At 37.4% G+C, this 16,938-nt stretch overlaps 1 protein-coding gene across 1 annotated transcript in view; it reads right to left on the reverse strand.

Moving 5' to 3' along the window:
- The window catches only part of kif26ab (kinesin family member 26Ab), a 105,749-nt gene extending 91,483 nt beyond the window's left edge, over nt 1–14,266 (reverse strand). The window contains exons 1-2 of the mRNA XM_016551236.1: nt 14,132–14,266; nt 12,008–12,244 (exon numbers count right to left, since the gene is read on the reverse strand). Of these exons, the coding sequence (XP_016406722.1) occupies nt 12,008–12,244; nt 14,132–14,266 (372 nt within the window). The remainder of the gene's footprint in view (nt 1–12,007; nt 12,245–14,131) is intronic.
- Between the last annotated feature and the right edge of the window lie 2,672 nt (nt 14,267–16,938).

Genomic DNA, 16,938 nt, shown 5'->3' on the forward strand with positions numbered 1-16,938 from the left:
TAAGTGTGTATTTACGTGTTTTTTTTTGTACTGGCGTCTTTCTGTGGCTGAAAAAAACACGTTTATGGTTTGTATTTTGTGATAAAATTGACAGAATTTGAAAGTTGATTATTTATTTATTATTGATTATTTAATTTATTTCTGATTAAAAGTAACAAAGCACAAAACTTATTGTGATTATTGGATGGCAGGCACGATACAAATAATGAATGGAATTAAAGACGTGAAATATTTCCAAGCATTTACACTGTCCTTCCAAGCAAGATGTCAATCAATTCAGTTTCTTTTAATAATCACAGTTCATATGTAATATTTTACTGCATAATTATTACATGCTTGACAGAAATATATTTTGTATTCAATGTCGACAGTGTGGTAGGATAGCACAGAGCTTCGCGATTGATATCGCTTATCCTGCCCGAAAAGACCATTAATATTACAGGTCACGTCTGCAGTAATAATTAACTAACAGACATGAATCCTAAAAATGAATAATGTCCGAGCAAATCATGACTTTTCACTTTACACCTACCTGTGACTAGGCGTAAGATTTAGTGTCAGACGTAGCACTATGCAGAGATGGTGCAACGGGTATAAATTCTACGCACGACTTAAAGCGCCATTTACGTCCAGCCTAGTCTTACAACCGGGTGTACGTCCAGCTGGTGCAACCGGCCCTAGGTCTAGAGCAACATACCTCACAGGTTTTGTCAGAATAGTCAAAAAACAAAGTGTAAATCACAGGAACTGGTTTAGGAAACTCTCTTTGCCGGTAGATGAATTTTGACTAACACTTGGCTCCTAGGGGAAAAACAAAATAAGGGCAAAGATCTGACACTCTGACAGCATTCAAAGACATGCGAGTGATTCATTTCTCATACCGTCATCTGCTCTAATCAAAGTTCAAAGAACATCAGGCCATTATTCATAATAAGTCATTATAATAAAGTGTGATCTTCTACCATGTTACAAATTGTCTTACAAATTATAAAAGTTTTACATGTCCGTCACATAAAAGAAACTCACTATAGATAAAAGAACAGATAGTAACCACAGCAAGAAAACAGAAGTGATTCTTATCTGCTCTTCGTCATAAAAGTCTGTCTGTGCAAAATGTGAGAAGAAGCCAGATGCCATGAAATTACAAGCCCATAAAACAGAGATTAGAAGATCCTTGCAGGAAGCCTCAATTTATCATATAATGCTAATAAATGCTAAATTAGGTGATCAAATTTTTTATTACGGCAGAAACTGATAACTATAGCTGAAATGCATTCAAGAATCAGAAACTTTGAATACTTGAGAGGAAAATAAATCACTGCACATCTTCCCAAACAACCCTGTGGTACCCAAACTGTGATCAGTGAACGATTCCAAATGGTTGGTGAGTTCATTGGCTTATTAAAAATAGTTGAAAATAAATAATATGTAATCATTTCCCAAAAGCACATACATTGAACTACTCACTGATTAATGAATTCATAATAATAAATAATCTGAATGTATTAACAGTGATATTGTTTTATTTCAGTAATGTAACTGTTCAGACTTATGATTCTGACATCAAAATAAAGTAGTTGCTGGTGTTGTAGGTTATCTGCAATTTTTGTTTTACCTGAAAAGTTTAAGAACCTCTGCACTATTATCCAGAAAGACAAAGAACTGAAAGCAGTGGCTTTTGTTTAACTCTTGAATCACATCTGCAAAGGTGAGACAAATCATTTTGTACTGTGATGGCTGATTAATTCTTCCATCTTTGAGAGAAACCTTTTCATAGAAAAGCCTGAATCAATTCTGAACACGCACATACTCTCAAACACAAAAAGAATAAATGATAATCATTCCATGATAAAGCTCACACACAGACTCACGCTAACATGCCGCACCACACACGCAGAGGAAGACAGTGAAGCATGAAATGAACTTAGGAGTGAACTTTGACTGGCATTTCCATACACAGATTTATGGGGCCCACATCTGACTACGAGTTCTGTGGAATGGAGAATAAATAAGGGCATACAAAAGAGACACACACACACACACACATACATATCACACTTACACATGCCAAGCCAAACACCACAGGGGATCCTCCCAAACTCACATGAATGCCAACAATACAATTACAGGTTGGGCTGACAGTTGACCCACTGACCAGCAGACAGACACTGATGTCAAGGCCGGAAAAGCCAGAATGTTGCAGAGTTTCCAAAAGAGTTTACAGTTGTTCAGGTTTGTAAAATGGTATCCAGTCATGGCGGGTCTAAAAGCAGTAGCCATGTTCTTCATAATCAATCACTTTTTGAGGGGTTTATTAGCATTTAAGCTGTTTGCTATTGCTAGTCATAGGCTGGTGTATTAGAGGGAGGTGCATTTTCATTCTAGTGAGATTAAAAAGTAGAGGAAGGAAGTGACTTCTTAGTATTCTGGTGAATCCCTCCGGTGGACTGGAGAGGAGTTGCAGGCCGAACTGCCAATCTGCTAAAAGTGCTAAGCACTAAAAGTTTAAAAAAGGTTAACTTTCAGTCGTACACTAGCATATTGATGACTTCAGAGCTAGAGATTTATCAAATCACTTTTGTTTGGACTCATTAGCATTTTAGCTATCTGTTATTGCTAGTCAGAGGCCGGTTTGTTGGGGGAGGGGCATTTTCACTCTTTTCATTCAGAGGATTAAAAGCAACACAATGCTATTTTAATTTTAATTGCATGGGGTTATTAAAATTAACATTAAGGTGGTGTTGTGTAGTTGCTAGTTCAATTTCAACGGGAAGTGAGCCATCATGACTGAGCTATGAGCAAGGCACTTAACCTCTGGTTGCTCAAAGGCATTTGGGGTTGCCAGGTCTGTGAAACCAAGCCAGCCCAATTGCTAAGAAGAACTAGCCCAAAACTATCCCAATTGCATTTATTACACGGTTTTTGTACTGGAGGGGTCCTCCTCCATCGAAGTAGCATTTGCTTTAACCCACAGACAAAAAAAAAAAAAAAGTGTACATTTAGCCCAATTCCACAGTTGAACCACAGACTTGGCAACACAGAAGGCAATTGTCCTTGTTCACAGTGCTGTTCTATGATGACATCATGTGAAAGTATTTGAAAATAATTTCAGCGGTTGTGTGATGACAACTAAAGATTCTATTCTATTCTATTCTATACACAGTGTCATCTGAACATTACAAAACACTGACATGTTGTTTTGTTGTATTTGTCTGGTGAATTATTTGCTTTAGAGAGGATGAAAACACTTTTTGTCTAATGTTAAATCTGCATTTTAAAGCTAAACCATTTGAAAATAACTGAATTAAATAACAAAGTTCTATTTCCCGTGCAGAAAGTTTACTCAGCCTACACTGAAAAAAAAGATTGTGTGGTGTTGTAAAATATATTAAATTAATCATCATAAATTCTACTTGTAATATTAAAAATCAAGAAGAACAACAATTTTCTAAGTAAAATGTTCGTGCAATTTGTTACCAAAATTTTTTTAAGTAGATCTTAATAGTTATTTTTTTCAGTGTATGAGTACAAAGGAAAATAAATATTGTGCTGATCAGCTGATGGCCAGATGTGCTCAAAGCTAGAACTTCAGAGCCAGTGCAATATGTCAAATGCCTATGTCTTATCTGTTAGCCTGCAGTCGGCCTGACATTTAGTGTAATAGCAGGCACGACTGGACAGAGAGAGGAAAGACAGAGAATAGCAATTACTTTGGTTGGAACATTCCTGGATGTTCTTTTTCCTCAAAGATTCAGACGTGTGGATTCCCAAACACTCTGACAACAAACATATGACAATGTACTCGAGCATTTACACACACACACACAGCTACACAGCCTTCTGCTCAAGCCCTCTTCAGCCTGTTTCCTGTGTCACACCCTACAACATTGAGAAGTTTCCTCTCACAGCTGGCAGCCTGGGATAAATTACAGAATACGAGAAGAGATGGCTGCAAACTGGCCAGTGTGAACTCTTTCTTTTTTTCTCTAACATCATTTTCACTGCATATCCTGCAGCATTGTTCAAATTGAGGGGGGACTGGAGAGACTTTCAAGAGCTTTGACACAATTTAAACACTGTCCTGCAGTGCCAAAAGTCATAGCTGGTGCTGTATATCTCTTCTTGAAATCACTTTTCTTTCTTTACAGTTCTGTCTGATATTCCTTTTTTTATTTTTTATTTATTTTTTGGTCCCAAACTTATTTTGACAATAAAGACACCTATAAATGCAATATCAGTATGCATGCATCAAACCAAGTGGTATTTACTTTTTAAAATAGCACAAGCACACATATTAAGATAAATATTTCACATAAAAAATTTTAGAAAAGTAATTTGTGTTAATTTTGAACAAACAAAAAAAAAATATATATTACTGTCTTTTGTACTAAATCCAAGATCCATTTAATTTATCCTCTCCATTACCAAAATAAATGTCAGTAGATACATTTTAAAATAAATTAAAATAAGAAATTTGGAAAAAGATAATACCAGCTCAAAAAATCCTTAAAACCAATGTACAAGGGTGCATTTAAAAGAGAAGCCCATGTGCCTCTAGAGGACAAGAGAGGAACTTCAAGTTTGTTTAACCTTCTATGGCAGTGGTCACCAACCCGTCGATCGCGATCGACTGGTAGATCTTTATCACTGTCCCAGTAGATCCCGAAAAAAACAGTAAAATAAGTTTAAAAAATGCATTACATTTATGGGGTTATATTAATGTATCACTGAAGAGAACTGTCTTGAGAAAAGTTTCGATGGCAATGGCATTTTCTTCTCCGTATAAAGCGCAGCTCTGCTTTGTTTACAGCGGTAACCAAGGAAACGCTATAGTGCGGTCTCGAAACGCGATTGGACTAGTTTTATTGCGTAAACCTGGCAACCCTGTTCATTAGTGCCACCTGCTGTCAGAGAGTGCGTCTCATTCAGACCTGCTGTTTTTGTTTCGTGCAGATGTTTTATGTAGCAAATAAATAAATAAATAACACCTAAAGTCAGACCATTCTGTTTTTGTTTTAAATCCTGAAATTAATCTAAATCAAATCAAAAACAACTGCCCGTGCAGATCGTGATTAAAATGCAGTGGTTGCCTCTAATTTCAAATGGCTAGATATTTTTGTTTAAAGCCAGTTTGTTTGTTATAAAGCAAATAGCCAATAAATAAATTTGCTTAAAAATCAGTATCAGTATCAGAATCCAATATGCTAGTTAAAAAAAAAAAAAGAAAGAAAGAAAGAAAAGAAAATCTGAATTCTGAATCAGCTATGACCGGCGCATCACTAATTAAAATACTAAGTAAAAGGCCTCAAATTTGAAGTATAATCTGGGATGTCTTTTTCTATCAATTCTTCAATAGGTAGATCTTGTCTTTCATAAAGGCCGAGGTCAGGGATATTGGGGCCTAAAAAGGTTGGTGACCACTGCTCTAAGGGATATCGTCATTTATAAATGACGCTAAGAAAATTGCATTTAAAATACAATATTAATGTTCAACCAACAACATTTTATTTTAGTGATGTCAAATGACATCCCCTTCAACCAGTAAAATTAAAATTTATTAGCCATGTGCTTCACATTTTTGGTACCTAGTAAAAGAGACATTAGCACATGTTAGGTCACATGCTCTACAGGCTCCATAGTGTGCTCATTTTAGACTAGGAAATACATATAAATTCAAGTTATAAAAAATATTATTGTACATCCAAATGTGTTTTCTAAAGTTTTTTGTCATTGAATGTTTTTAATGTTTTTTTTTTTAAACAGTAAGACATTTTCACTTATTTTCAGATAGTGAAAAAGCATTTGATTGTGTGTGAGGTTTCAGACAATTTGCCAAAAATAATTTACCCTAATGGGACAACGTCAGTTATAAATGACGGATCCCTGAAAAAAAGGTCAAAGTTTAGATGAAGAAAACACATTTTGGAAAATGATTTTACTCCTAAATATATGTAAAATATAAAGTCAATAATTTTTTACGCTGTAAATTCATAATTACTCCTATAGAGGGTTAAGAGCCATATCTGACAGCTTAAAACAACATGACTTAATGATCTACATAAAACAGTAAATAGGTCTCAATATTCAAATGCACTCCATAGGAATTTCTTACAACATATATATCAGCAAGCATCAATATATTTTCTAAGAAAGACAAATGCAAAACAAGTGCTTTGTTTCAACATCAAAAGCCTGAGAGTGAGAATAAAACAATTGAGGAAGAACTTATCATAGTCGTATCAGCTGAGCACACAGCTTAACAGTGAAACAGCCCCGAAGCAAACAATGAGTTTAAACACTCACTGATTGAGAATCAGATAGCAGGGATCACGGGAGTAAATATCAATAATGCAATGCAGTACTTGGCTCTCTCAACCCATCATTTCCTGTGGTTTACATTCTGGTTTCCCTATGGCCAGGGTCGGGTTAAAAGGTTAAGAGGAAGACAAGAGCAGCATGCATAAAACGTACATTTCCAGATTTGGAGATCTGAACCTCTGTGAGGGGAGTGAACCCGGGGCAGCAGCTTCTGGGCACATGCTGTTAAATATTATTTACACTCACCGTCTGGAATAAAAACGATACCGGTTAACAAACTCATGCTGTAAAGGTCTTTGTGGATGGGGGGTACATTTTTCAAATCATATTATTATAATAAATTTTTTGGATATTTATAGGGGAAAAAGCTATTTGCATTAGGGTCAGTGATGTTGAATCTAATAAACTGTTAAAAAGACATATAAAATACAATTCATACAAGCAATACTATATTTTTCATTTTAGAATCAAAATGTGTTCTGATATTTTTTGTCAGTCCTGATATTACATTCGAGAAAAACATCTTAAAAAGAATACAATTATTATTAAATGTGATACTTTATTTCAACAAAACTGCTTCACTGCAACATGCAGAAGCATGCAGGAAACCACACCATTTATGAATAATGAATTCATAATATTTGTAAGAAATACTATGTAAAATATATATTTTTTAAAATATTTAAAAACTTTAGTTACATCCAGTGCAACTTTTGTTTTATTAAATCACTATAAATGTTAACAGTTAAAATAAATGAATTAAAAATGTTAACTTTTATTGAAATTCCTGCATATAAAACAACATATAAATACAAAATATGCAATTCAAAGAACTTGGCACATGTGCTTTAAACTAGATTTTAAAAGGATTTTTCTTTAAACGTCATTAAACATTGTCACAACACTTTTCTTTCAAATGACATTAGAGATACGTAATGAAAAGACAATTCAAGGAATCAGGTGTGGGTTGGCGTGAAAAGGTTCAACAGATGCCATCCGCCCCCATGTTTCGTCACAATTCTCCTGTTGTTATGTTCTGATCAACAGCTTTGCATTTCTTGCAAACTCCAAGCATACGAAAGTACAAGAAAAGGGCACAGGAGCAGAATTGAATGAGAAACTATTAAAGGCAATACAACTTGAGTGATTTACAGTGTCTGCTGTGGCATGTGCTAGGCAAACTTCCCCTGCAGGGTTGAAAGTGAAGAAATGGAGTAAGCAAGTCGAACCAGGACTTCCAGTAGGCTTTCAACTCCGCTTCAACCAGCCTCGCTTCTCGTGAGAACGGTGAGCTTTTCTCTGGTAGGGGTGTGAGGAAATAATTGTCCTCAGAATAAACATTTGAACAGTGCCGTTGGGCATGCAGTCACATTTAAAGTAACCTGGAAATTGAGATGAGCTCACAACAGCGTAAGGCTTATTGACGCATTTCTCTCTATAAAGAGAGGATACATTCTTTAAAAGAAACATTCTTGGCATTGATGGTTCCATGAAGAACCCTTAACATTCTTTCCAATACACAAAAGTTTTTTTTTTATAATGGAAAAAGGTTCTTCAGATTATTAAAATGTTCTTCAATCTGAGAATAAATGTTTCTTTTAAGAACTGTGCATGACAGCATGAGACTTATTGACGCATTTCACTTAATAAAGAGAGAATACATTTTAAAAAAGAACAATTCTTAGAATCTATGGCTCTACAAAAACATCTACGGAAACGTTCCACAATCCACAATCCACAAAAGGTTCTTTATAGTGGAAAAACGTTCCTCAGATTATTGAAATGTTCTTCAAACTAAAAAAAAAAAAAGGTTATTTTAACAACTGCTCATGACAACATGAGTCTTACAGATGCATTTGATTCTAAAAGCAAAGATGCTTTCTTAAAAATGAATGTTCTTGGCATATATGGTTCCATGGAAAACCTTTAACATCCACAGAAACTTTCCACAGCACAAAAGTTTTTTTATAGTGGAAAAAAGGTTCTTAAGATTATTCAAATGATCTTCACACTTAGAGAAAATTTTATTTTAAGAACTGTTAACTGAAAGGTTCTTTGAGGAACCCGAAATGGTTCTTCTAGGCCAGTGGTCGCCAACCCGTCGATCGGCGATCGACTGGTAGATCTTTATCACTGTCCCAGTAGATCCCGAAAATAACAGTAAAATAAGTAAAAAAAATGCATTACATTTCTGGGGTTATATTAATGTATCACTGAAGGGAACTGTGTTAAGAAAAGTTTCGATGTCAAAGGCATTTTCTTCTCCGTATAAAGCGCAGCTCTGCTTTGTTTACAGCGGTAAACAAGGGAACGCTATATTGTGGTCAGTTCATAAGCAGTGTTGCCAAGTCCGCGTTTTTTCCGCAGAATTGGGCTCCTTTAACATTGTTGCCGCGGGTTGTTGTTCATGTCCGCGGGTTGAAGCGACCCCAATAACGTGATATTTAGCCCCTGGAATGTGAATTTTACTGGAAGATCCCCACCGAAAAACGTGTATTTTACCCCCGGAATGCGATTTTTACAGGGGGAAACCTCCTCGAAACACGATTCGACTAGTTTTATTGCGAAAACCTGGCAACCCTGTTCATACATAAAGGCTGAGGTCAGGGATATTGGGCCTAAAAAGGTTGGTGACCACTGTTCTAGGCATTTGCTATGAAACCCCCTTTTTGGAACCTTTACTTTTAAGAGTGTAGAACTCTAGGTTTTGCTTTTTAAAACGGAAAAGTTTTAAAATGTCATGTCCTTTCAAGCCTATCTACACCTTCAGGATTCTTCTTTTGAGCCCTGGCATACAATATAACATCTAAGTGGCTTATGCAACTTCCAATTGAATAAAACAATCGGCCACCGCTCTGAAAGATCTCCATCTTTATTGCCCATGACAATGTACTGTAGTCTAATCAGTCGAGGTCCACCCATTTTCATACTTGGTTATGATTCTTATCCCATAGCAGCCTACCTCACTGACCTTTCACATGGCGGTTACAGGCACAATGTTGCTCATACGCACATATAGACACACAGCTGCAGGGGTTAAGTGCTTGAAATGAAAATGGCAAACTGCAAATCCATCTAGCTTTGCTTTAGATGATCCTCCCATGGGTTTTTAGGAGGTCTGGTCACAAGAGAGTTCAGGGAGATGACTGACAACAAAGAAGAGCTAAGTATTCTCATTGCAACTGTCGTCTAAGGTTTCACCCAGCATTTGAAGGACGGAGGGGTGCAGGTGTTTTCGACCTGCCTGGTGAACGGACTTTAAACTTCTTACATGGCACAACAGAGAGCTTATAGGCCCTTAGAACTGTAGTGGCTATTATAATTGATGACAGACAATTCAGTGCCTCTCTTTGGACAATGGAGATGAAATAACGGCCGCCCCCAAGCGCATATTCATCTTATTAAACGTGATACCATATACCATGTAGTCCTTCATCACAATAATGGGATTGGGAACGCTACATTCCAAACTGCTAGATTGTTCTAACCCAGGTGCGAATGGCCTTAAATTTTGTTGAGTGATCTTGTAATCGAAGCGGACAGCCAGTGGAGTGAAAGAAGTTGACGTTAGACGTCGCAGATTCATTCTTACCGGTTAATGGTTATCGTAGCCGGACATGATGATTTAGGGTTAACGCTGGCCATTTTTAAATTGCGATTATGTTCTGGAGCTTTGTGACTAGTTAAGTGCCAATCATTGTAGGCAATGAAGTCTTTGTCCATTGTCCCGTGTTAAGCTTCCAGGCATTCCATCCTCAGGCATTGTTCAGGTGTTAAGTGCCTTGACATTGAAGTGAATGAACTACTGAGGAGAGAGCTTCTTTATTGTTTGAAGAGAAGAGACCATTCCTCACTGATATCAGCTGAGGGAATCATTGGTAATAAATAATAAAACAAAGGATGGTGCAGGCTGAAAGCAAACCTGGTGAAAAAGAGTGAAGCCATTAAAAGCTGTGGGGCGTGAAGAAAGACTAATTGCCACCTGCGAGCGTGTGCTTGGAAGAAAACTGCAAATAAACGGCCTGTCACACGCGGGGCTGCGATGCTGACCCCACATTTCCTGGAAGAAACCCAGTTCTGAACAAATTTTAAGATTTTAGAACATTTCAATGAGGAATCAATAAAAAGTCGACAGCCTATATTTAACTGTGGTGGGAATTTGATGAGGAGTATACAGGAACACTTTGAATGCATGATGAAGGTCAACTGGGTCTGCACTTCCTCCACAGACTGTACAGCGAGTCCGCTCGACTGTTTTCTCCCCCCAATGTCGACGGACAAGAGGGGAGATAAGCATTGTTTCCCAAAACAATGGGCCACTTCCAATAGCCCCCTCCCCTGTCCACAGACTCTCAGAGACTGGCACTCGCGCATACTGTGTGAATACAATGTGTGAAAGTAAGAAAAGCTGTTGAAAACTCTAGAAACGGAAGGTTGTAAGAAAAAACAGACATTTCTTGGCTTTAGGAATGAGCAGATAGACTGTGAACACTCCAAACAAACAATGACGAGTGGTTTTGTAGCTTCAGTTTACCAGCATTCATCAAAACAAAACGCACGGTTGGTGATCTGGACGGTTTCAATTTTTTGTGAGCTTTTTTGTGAGAATCAAGTAGAAAAGCCAGATTTTTAATACTGGCATCTATCTGTCTGTCTATCTATCTATCTATCTAAAAATGGCTGTTTTTATAAGTGAGTCATTGAATCATTCACTCAATTAATTCAAAATTAACTAAGTGACTCTATTTATGAGTGAGATCAACATCAACTCTTGCTCATGTGATATTGCTTAAACAGCATTAACTACAATAGAAATGTAACCTCAAGTTAATAAGAATTCCATATGAATTTCCATTTCAGATAAGACTTTGTTTCAGTAAATTTAGTGGCACTTTAATAGTTCATTTTTCATCCAGATTGCTCTCTGTACATCATGCCCATCCACTTTCTGCATTGGCAAGCATGGGGACACTTTGTGCCACACAGCTGAGCTTCTCACATCTCACTCCAACCATCCCACTCAAGGCTTGATGAGGTTTCATCACTGTTTTGACCATAAACCAAACATCCAGCAATGAGCATTTCAAACAGCATTTTGTGTTGCTCTCAATTTTATCCAAGCCTATATGTATTTCAGACTGAATATGATTTCAATGCATTACTGATCGTTCTAAAGTGCAACAAAGCCTATAGTTTGCAAAATATGTAATTGAAATATTTGCTCTCTGTGCTGGTATAGTAAAAAGATTAACCTTTTGATGACCTGGTGAACTTTGTGAATAGGAGCCTGAATAGGATATCGGTTTTCTGATAAGGGAGTCATAAAACTACAAAGACGGCTTATTTGTGTCAACTTTTCATCAGATCGTGAGATTTTACACAAAATGGCCTTTAAGAGGCATTCAGTGCATCTGATTTATGTGAGGCTTTCACGATGCTTTGAAAAGAGCCGAGTGACAGAATTAAACAAGGCGGACTTCCAGAGCTCTAAGGCTCAAGTGAAAGTCAAGTGCTGCTTCAAACTAACAAAAGATTCTTAGTCATGCAATGTTGCATGAATCAAAACAGTTGAAAGATAACATTATTAGTGCTAAAAATGCTATAAATTGCAAAGCAACTGAATTCCCCTGTCTTGGATGTGTTTGTTTGCTTTGCAAAGGCACTGAAATAATGTTTCTCACTCACTGACCTTAAAGGAAGCAGGGTCGGACAGAGCGAGAGCTTGTCTCCTCAGTTCAGCTATAGTCATCTGACATTGCTTGCACAGATCTGGCTTAGTCTCTTCCCTGTCGGATTCAGAGAGGCTTACGGCTCCTGCGCCTTCAGGTGGGGGTCTGCTGGCACACCTTTCCTCCTCCGCTGACAGTCTCTTCCTCGGGCTCAGCTCAAGTGAGAGTGAAGACTCTCCGCTCGAACAGCCTTCCACCTTTATGAAAGACAACAACGTCAAGATACAGAAAGACTCCATATATTTAACATCTGTCAAAAATAGCTCATTATAAATGTAGAACATCCAGATTACAGTTAATTGCATATTACTAATTGTTTATTATATTATAATAACAAATTATGTAGCTTTACTTTTTTTTTTTTTTTATACACGTAAAATAAAAGCGTGATTAAACTTTCTAAACGTGTTGCAAATTACTCAACAACAATGCACAAACAGCAAGCTTTGGAATTCAAATAGAATACTGTAACTTCTCAGCATCAGCTGTTTATTAGAGGACTTACAGTTGACCGGCTGATCTGGAACTCTCCTTGCGCATTCCCCTGTGTTAAATCCATCATCTCGGTATAATTGATCAAAACGCGGACATCTAGTGCACTTTATTGCGTCTCTGTTTGTCTACACTCATTGATTAGGAACACAGTTCATGGATAGTCAGTGGGAGCGCAAAGGAAAAAGCACAACTCAATTCCCGTGAAGTTTTGCTTTGCTTTAGTTCCATGACGACGCGCGTACGCAGGAGTGAAGTTTGACTGCTATCAATGTACGCGGCTCGGTTACTTGGCTGGAGGGGTGGAGCTGAGCGCTCAGTAGCTATTCAGACACTGTTTCAGAGAGTTTAGACTGCGTTTGCACAAACAAAAAGTGAAAATAATATTGATTTCAATTCACAGTTTAATTAATTATGTGTTTGTAATAAGAGGTGTGCGTTAAAGAACTGAGTAACTCGTGTGAAGTAATCAAAATTGCTTAAAATCACGACTGCATGTCTGGTTCATAATTTTTAAAAAAAATGTGTATTATTGGTATTATTGTAAGCAACAGCCTGTGCACTCATCTTTCCAAGTTGTATGTCTGAAAATATATATATATAAATAAAAAATAGCTTCAAACATAAATTACGTCATCTTTTATGTTACAGTTCACTTGTGTTGACTGAGATTGCGGGTCTGTTGGAGTTCTTTTGCTTATTACTCTGGCGCCACCCTCTGGTATTTTACTCAACTGCATCTTACAAACCTCTCGGTTTGCAATAAATTGTGAGAATGTTTGAATATTTAATTACTGATCTCTAAATATTTTATGTTGATGATGTATATGCTGGGATCACGTGACATTAAATTGCCACCCAAATACTGTCAATCTCCCGCCTCAAAAAAAATTAAAACTCAATCAGTCCTTTGTCTGTGACAGCGCAAGTGGTCCAATAAACCATCAATAACGGACCGTTTGACGTGGGCGAAGAAAACTACAGTATTTGCTGGCAGAAATTTAGCTTTTGTGACCATCTATAATATTTGTAGCCTGTAGACTTATAACTTAATCTCTAATAAACCTCTATTTGAACATTATTGTCTGTTTTTGTGGACCTTATTAGTGGTTTATTAACACATCAGACTGATGTTGTTTTTTTGGCTTTAAGTGTTTCTTATTTTCATGATTTAAACGGAAAACTTCAACCTAGCTGTAGTAAATTTTTATTACTGAGTTAAATTACTAAAATCACATGATCGCTGAGAAACTTTTAATCAAGCACCAAGTTCACTATCGGGTGAAAAAAAATGTTGTTCAAAATGAAGGGCTTTATCTGATATACTTACTGCATTGTAATGAAATGTATTTTGTATGTTTTTAGGGAAGTTGCTAAAAGCGCAATTGGTGGATGAGAGCTGTTCGTGGTGCTGAAATGAACAAACCGCTACACATTATAACCAACGAAAACTTAGGATTCATATTTGCGAACCCAAAAATAGCATAGCCTTTAAATACCACAATATTTTTAAGCGAAACAACCCACGTGGAGTCTGCTGAGCTCTAAATGAGTCAACTTGCGGAGTCTTTTGTCCGTTCTCAAAGGCTTACCTTGGCTTTTCGCTTTAACAGATGACTAGTAAATCCAAAAATGATGTCGGCGTCCACGAAAAACGTCCCCAAGTCTATCAGACTGGGCTTCTGCTTGTCCGACCCAGATGACCCGTTAGAGTTTTGTAAATCCATTGTGCAGCTGTGGATATATTTCCTCGCCCAGCTTACAGAAAACGTGGAGAAGTCATCGCAGCGCTCTGGAGTTCCAAGTCATTTTACAGATGGTTCTCTCTGATTCCAAAGCAGCGTCATGGTCTTATCCAGAGGTTCCCTCTCAGGTGCATCCAACTGTTGACTCATTTAGATCGTCCGGTTTCTGTTCCAAATTACTTGCCGCGTATTAAATCATACATCCAAATGTTGACACTCGTTAAAGCACGCAAGAACCCCATACAATCCATAATTGATCCATGCGCTCCTGGCATACATCCTTGTGGGATAGTCTGTCCACGCCTTGTCTTGTCTACACTGCAGGTCTAGGAGTGAACTCGCGCGAGCCTGTTGAAGAGACTACCTTGAACAACTCCACCTCTCTCTCTCTCTCTCTCGTCCCTCTTGCGCTTAATGCTCACTGCAGCGCGCAACATTCAGTTCAGACAATGGTGCTTAGATAATGATTGCTTATTCTTTATTTTAATATTTTTATAAGCCATAGTTACTTTTCAGAGCTGTAGTTCAATGGCAGTGCTAACTGCTTACAGGAATAGCTCACCTAAAAATGTAAATTTGCTGACTAAAAATGTACTCACCTTCAGGCCATCTTCATTTGAACAGATTAGGAGAAATTTAGCAATAGTACATCACTTGCTTATCAATGGATCCTCTGCAGTGAATGGGTGCCGTCAGAATGAGAGTGTGAAAAACTGATAATCAGCACAACTCCAGTCCATCAAGTGAAAAGCTGGGTGCTTGTAAGACGTTTTTAACATAAAACTGTTGTTTCCGCTAAATATGACTCCTCTATCCATAATATTGTAGTCTCGTCTGAATCAGGGGAGAAATATGCAGAGATCAAGCACAATATACAAGAGAAAAGATTCCAAAACATTTCTAATCAAATATGTTGGTGTATTTTGATGTGATGGTGATTTTGAACAGATTATGTATTTTTTCCACTGAAGGAAGTGTTATTATAGATTATGGACTGGTATTTAGGCCAGAAGCAACTTGAAAGTTAAAACGTCCTTGTCATTTTTTTCTCTCTAGCAATCATTTTTTGCTTCACACGGTATTATTTGATGGATTGAAGTGGTGTGGATTATTGTGATGTTTTTATCTGTTTGTTCTCCCATTTTGCCGGCACCCATTCACAGCCAAGGAGCCAGTGAGTAAGTGACCTAATGCTAAATTTATGATGGCCTGAGGGTGAGTTATCTTCAGCAAATTTTCATTTTTTTTTGTTCATGTGGTCTGTTCCTTTAAACCTGATGCTTATTTGAGAACCCACATGTGATCTCTACACTCTAAAAAATGCTGGATAAAATACAACCCAGCACTGGGTAAAATATGGACAAACCCAGCGATTGGGTTGTTTTGGCCCAGCCGGTTGGGTTACTACCCAGAAGGTTAAACATTTAACCCAACTGTTGGTTGAAAACAACCCAATCGCTGGGTTTGTCCATATTTAACCCAGCATTTTTTTTTTTTTGAGTGTAAGAGTGTTTTTAATGGAACACAAGGTGTGTGCATTAGACAATATAATCTCCTCATATTTTAATAGATAAACATAGATAAATAAAGATATTTCATATAATTAACTATTTTATTAATTGTTTTAAACCATTTGTTTACTGGAAAGACACGATCTGGCTTTCAAAATGACAACTGTCAAAAAGTAGAATGCTTGCCCTTATTTGTTTTTCGTTTCAAGAAACTTTTGAAACAGTAACATTTATTTATTTATTATTTATTTCCGACATAAAATGTCTTTTATAGCTTTGTTGAGTGGCGATGAAAGGCTGGTTTGCCATTATTTTTGAACGCCAGATCCTCTAACACCAAAGCGGATCCACCGAAAGGGCTCCCTGGTGTGTGCTTTCTGAGCAGCCGAATGCAAAAACGGCCTGTTATTGGGCAGCTTAAATACGAAGCTTAATACGCAAGATAAAGTCAGTTATTTGCTGGGCTTTGAAAGCCGAACACAGGACATTACTGCTGCCCTCTTAATAAAAAATCTTATCTCGAGCATACAGAGGAGCATGCTGTAGATAAACAGGCAGGCATTACTGCAATAATATACTCGTTCCTGTGGACTGTCTTTTGAAGCAGCTGGGTTTTGTCGGTCCGATTAAAGGGAATTAGGCAGTTGACTGTTGACAAGTCTGATTGTGAATTGGAAGTGATATTGGCTCATCAGCTTGGCCCAATATACAAAGTCGTAAGTTGCATACGCAAGATAAAGTCGGTTATTTGCTGGGCTTTGAAAGCCGAACACAGGACATTACTGCTGCCCTCTTAATAAAAACTCTTATCTCGAGCATACAGAGGAGCATGCTGTAGATAAACAGGCAGGCATTATTGCAATAATATACTCGTTCCTGTGGACTGTCTTTTGAAGGAGCTGGGTTTTGTCGGTCCGATTAAAGGGAATTAGGCAGTTGACTGTTGACAAGTCTGATTGTGAATTGGAAGTGATATTGGCTCATCAGCTTGGCCCAATATACAAAGTCGTAAGTTGCATTGATAGCAGCAGTGTTTCAGATTAGTTTGGATGGGGAAGGGGGTCGCTCATGCATTAGTCCTTTAGGGCCTCATGATTACAAGCCATTGTAAAGGTGATTTACCACGTACACAAGCCTTTCTCT

The sequence above is a fragment of the Sinocyclocheilus rhinocerous genome, unplaced genomic scaffold (assembly GCF_001515625.1).
Source record: "Sinocyclocheilus rhinocerous isolate Xijiao unplaced genomic scaffold, SAMN03320098_v1.1 scaffold495, whole genome shotgun sequence".
NCBI classification, from domain to species: Eukaryota; Metazoa; Chordata; class Actinopteri; order Cypriniformes; family Cyprinidae; genus Sinocyclocheilus; species Sinocyclocheilus rhinocerous.